Below are 5000 nucleotides of genomic sequence, written 5' to 3'. Positions count from 1 at the left end.
TTTGTTTCGACCACGTGAAAGGACACAAAGCCAAGTGCTTTTATTCTTTCCATTGATGTAGGCTACATTTTTTTTAATCACTTGTTAGGACAGAATCTTAATCTTGACCAGCATTCGAAAGCCTGACATTCCGGACTGCCGCTTAATTGCGTTATAAGGACAGCATAATCTGTGAGGATGTGAAATATCCCTGGCCGAGTTTTGCTCTATGATCCATTATCACTCTTTAACATTGATAATGTCTTACCCATTATATGGTCACTATCATTCACCTTAAGAATACCGAGTCACCAACTACTGCCTTCAGGTAGTCACTCATCACTTACTGTTATTCATCACTCATCATGCACTGCCCATTTGCTTCTCGGAATCTCGTGGAAAGCCTCATCACAAATTGCTTGCAAAATATTCAATGTCATCATCTGTTCCCCTAAGGTTCCCTATACTTCTCTCTCTTCTTACCTTCTGCATCTGTCGTAGACGAAAGAGAGAAAGATGGCCTTCCTTCCCACGGGTTCCCCAGATTATTACGGGGAAGATTATAGGCCAAGGTAAGCCGTATCAGTTATCTTAATCCTGTTTTCTTCTCGGTGCAATTATCTAGCTGGACGTGTAACGGAGTTCCTTATTGGTGATTTATTTTGTGTGTATGCTTAGAGGTACGTGTCAGCGTGTCTGAAATGAATGTATCGATTCTGTCTAATGCAGTGTCAGGGTACTATGCTCTATGTCTGCCACGAATTGTCGAGTCGGGATTAGATGCAATATTATCAAGACTTCAAACCCGAACTATATTCATCAATCAGATGCCGTCGGCTTGTGGCTTAGTCAGGAACACACTGTACTCGCAGTATCTCGCTCAGTATAGAGATCCGTCAGTCTTCTACTTTAAATGTGAATAAAGTGTCAAAACAATCCTCAACCTTTTTCACTGTTGCTCAGGCAGTTCCAGCCCTTAATCCTCAGTATTGGTTTAGCTGCAACTCTCACCACCATATTTTGGTCAGAATTTGTTCTTGCCGGAATTCCGCGACTTGGTTATTTATACCTTTTCTAAAACCTCATTATAGAAATCATTTTTAAACTCTCGTGTTTCGGAGATGAGACACATTAGCTGATTTGTATCATACTGCACATGATGACGCAGTGCCTGAAGTGCGCCCGCGTCGAGGCAGAGGCGGCGGCGCTGGGTACGACCTAAACGAGTATTGGCTGAACGACACGAGTAGGATGTAGAGCACGTCTCCAGAGAGAGGTGTGGGAACGAGAGCCAGGGGGCGTGGCGCGCTGTGGGACACGGCCTAGCAGGGGCGGACGAGTGGCGTGGCCATCACGGACGCGACGAGTTGGCAATGACTCACGCCTGCTGTTTATAGTCGCGTCAGGAACCATTGAGTCATCCAGCGATCTCACGGAACTTCTTGGACCGTCGCTCATGCAGGGTATGCAACAGTGGCACACCCCTTCGTCCAGCTACGAGAATGATCTTTACCTGTGGCATGTAACAGCTTCTAGATAATATGCAGATAGGATTCTTTTTTCAGACTAGTTGATGTACCGACAGCTAAAAACCATTAGTCGAGTTTTTATTCTCCATCTATTGTCTTATTCAAACGAAGCACTAGATCTCACTTTCAAAACATGTTGCATGTGTTCTTGCGCATCCATGAACATGCGTGGGACTGTTGAAGTGTGGGTTTCACTTTCGGGAATTTGCGTTGGTCGAGGACACCTGCGGAGGCCGTCTGGCACCGCACTTGCGTGAAAGGACTGCCTGTCGTATCAAGCATCTGTAATAGTCAAAATGGCGGCGAAGCAATTATCTTTTGAAAAAGACAAGATATAGTACCTGGATTTTGTTTTACTGGGAATCATAACATATATACGTATTATCTCATTTTGTTTTCTCCAATTAAGGGCATATTTGACAATTTATAGTTTCCTCCTTTACTTCTGAGTGGATGATTTAAATAATAGACTCAAATGTTGCTTAATGTATGCATATCTCCTCACCATGCAACGTTTGTAATGTTTCAAAGTACTGGATTTGACATTTTTTCACACTATTACGCTTATAATACATATAAACAGTGTACATATATAATGTGTATGTTTTCTTTTTTATTTTCTTATTTTTTACATACAAAGAAAGATAGTGATGTTTTATGCTTCTTTTCAATATTTAGTAGATTGAATATGGCAAATTTGCAGTGTGTCGTATGTATTGATGACTGAATATTTATTCACAATCATTTACATCTTGAAAACTGCAATACATTGCATTCTACTTTTGTAATATATATGAATCAAAATAGGTTAAAAAAAATGAACAAAGTTTCTTGACAAATCTTTATAATCTAACATACACAGCTGTGACAAAAATATAAAGATACTACGGTACTCGCTTACATCATAGTACCTGTAATATTTTGTTTGACGATCCACTTCAAATTACAATTCTTTCATTATATATAAATATACTAGTTAAAACATTGTTTTCATTTTACAATTGTGAGGAAAATAGTAGTGTAAGAAAGAAGATTGCGTAAAAAGTAACTCGGGTAAAAATCATTCAGAAAAGATTTGTGGAAACGAAGTAAAATTGTTTGTTTGTTCATCATGTCATAGTTTGAAGTATTGTCTTTACATATACTCTATGTCGGTCTGTAAGTACACCTTTAAATCATAATGTAATACACAAGAGGCCAGTTTACAGGCACGTTTACACTCGTTTGATTCTAAAATACGCATTCGAAGATAACAAAAAAATAACAATATTACCGAGGGTCTTCCCTATTTTCAATTCCATCAACTAGCGTCCAATTCCTTGCATAAATTCACACGGAAAACAATTCTCAAAATATGAATGCTGTTATCACACATACGTAACCTCTACATATGCTAATATACTTCAATACATCGTTCGTGACCTCTCACTCAAACACTAAGTTCTCTAAAAATAAAACTACAATAGGAAGATGGTCTTCCTGTAAAATCTGGCAAGATTTTTGCATACAGTTATCAACTACATGTTCCCTTCACATCGCACTCGTATATACAGGGCCATGAGAGAATAGTACTTTACATATATAAAAACAATTTAGGGAACTCAGAAATTTTTTTTTTAAAACGATGTAAATCAAACATACATCCCTAAAACAACGTTAAGTCACTTCACAAGAAAGGTATCCTGCTAAGCCAACTGGCTGTGAAGTCACCAGCAGAGGAGACCGAAGAGTTTCGCGTCGAAGCACCAGCGAGGAGGTCCGAGAGAGGTCAAAGGGCGGTCCAGAGACGAGCTCTGCAGCGAGTCCAGAAGCAAGTCAAGGGTGTCAGTAGGGATTCCATCTGGCCGAGCGCCTGCGCGGGGTCACGGGGCTGAACACGTCGTCTTGCGCGCCGGGGCTGAAGGCGCGGCGCCGCGGCCCGTCGGGAGCGTCGGGCCAGTACGGCGTGCGCGGCAGCGACGGAATCTGGCTCCCTCTCTGGGGCGGCGGCGTCGCAAAGTTGGCGCCGCTCGGGGCGCTCGGGGCGCTCGGGGTATCGGACCTATAAGAGAACTCTTCCTCCGGCCTAGCGGGACTCCGGTAGGGGCGTGGCCCGCGGTACTGACGGGGAGGGCCTCTGGCACTGGCGGCCTGCTCCTGCTGCTGCTGCTTGCGCGACCAGTGGGGCGCGGAGCGGTGCGGGCCCACGCCCGAGCCCCGTTCCTGGTAGAAGTAAGGGTCGTACTGGGGCGCCACGCGGCCCTGGTACCGCTCGTCGTAGTAGCGGCGGGCGCCGTGCGGCGACTGCTGCATTGCGTACGGGGAGCTGCGGTAGCGGCCTTTCGGGGAGGCGCCCTTCCACGGCGCCCAGCCCTCGTCGCCGATCCTCTCGTGCCGGCCGCTCCACCTCCGGACGGGGGGCGCGGAGGTCGGTGTTTCGGAGTCGCTCCTTTCCTCGCTGGCTGGCAGAAAGAGACGTGTTAAGTCTTGGGAAATGCTTGGTGGACAAAACAAAGGTATCAGTATCAGTTATGAATTTTAATAGTTGCACAACATTCTAAATAGACCTGCATCCAGTATCTAGATCAAGGATGTTTTCATATAAATACAAATATCGACTGCAATCGCATCTATTAGAATCTATGGACAAACTCCACACCAACGCCAAAAACTCCGAAAACATCGCCATGCAAGTCATTTGCCAAACACGGAACATAAGGTTTGTGCCCCCCTCCCGAAAAAAGAACCACACCAACCCAACAAAAGCAAAAATTCCAAAGCCATAAATCTATCCCCTACTAATCTACTCCCCCCCCCCCTGAGAAAAAGAAAAAAAAAAAAAAAGAAGAAAAAAAAAAAACTAAAAACTCAAACACAGCCAACTACATAAAGAGAGCGTAACTAGCCAGCTTCCAGAGCTCAGGAAAGGAGCTCCAGCACACTTGCATTCCAACCCCTTGCCTCGGGCCCTACCCTGGCTTCTCCGACCTCCTGTTTGCTTACGAAAGACGCTTCCTTACTCTGATGGTGCCGGCTTCCCGGTGGCGGAGGGCGTGGAGGGCGTCGTGGGCGTGGAGGGCGTGTTCTTGAACCACGACGCCTGCCGGAGGTTGGCCAAGTAGTTCTCGCGCTCCTGCTCGTGGCCGCGAGCGCTGTTGAAGTCTGAGGAGGCGACGGAAGAGAAGGAGTCAGTACTTGGGGGGACCTTTAACAGCTCTCTGGAGAGTATTAAAACTTGCTATCGTGTTATAATAATTATTATGACAATTATCAATGAAATACCTATCTGAAGAGTTTGTAGTATATTCTCCGGAACTCGAACAATATACAATCTATCATAAAAGAGGAAGGCTATATATTTCTTGTTTTTCTGTCGGACTTACCAGCTATAGCCTGGTCTGGAGGTATCCCAAGCTGCTGTATCATGTATCTGTGAAGGAGACAATAAAAAACACTATAAATTGGATTCGCAATCTCTTATTACTTTTGCTATTTAATCACCTGCACTAAGTG

At 44.6% G+C, this 5000-nt stretch overlaps 1 protein-coding gene across 3 annotated transcripts in view; it reads right to left on the bottom strand.

Annotated features, from left to right (window-relative positions):
• Positions 1 to 2335: 2335 nt before the first annotated feature.
• LOC122255305 (RNA/RNP complex-1-interacting phosphatase homolog) overlaps positions 2336 to 5000 on the bottom strand; it is a 239098-nt gene continuing 236433 nt past the window's right edge. For 2 of the 3 annotated variants that reach the window (XM_043019311.2, XM_086554533.1), the window contains 3 exons: positions 4871 to 4917; positions 4508 to 4649; positions 2336 to 3945 (listed from right to left, as the gene is read on the bottom strand). In XM_043019311.2, coding sequence (XP_042875245.2) covers positions 3333 to 3945; positions 4508 to 4649; positions 4871 to 4917 — 802 coding nt within the window. In that variant the 3' untranslated portion in view covers positions 2336 to 3332. Of the gene's footprint in view, positions 3950 to 4507; positions 4650 to 4870; positions 4918 to 5000 lie in introns of all 3 variants that reach the window. The other variant, XM_043019402.2, reaches the window with a different exon arrangement.

This window comes from Penaeus japonicus, unplaced genomic scaffold, assembly GCF_977035675.1.
Source record: "Penaeus japonicus unplaced genomic scaffold, GWHDUDI00000001_assembly GWHDUDI00000029, whole genome shotgun sequence".
Taxonomy (NCBI): domain Eukaryota; kingdom Metazoa; phylum Arthropoda; class Malacostraca; order Decapoda; family Penaeidae; genus Penaeus; species Penaeus japonicus.
The sequence above is the reverse complement of the archived record's forward strand: the minus strand, read 5'-3'. Positions and strand labels throughout refer to the sequence as shown.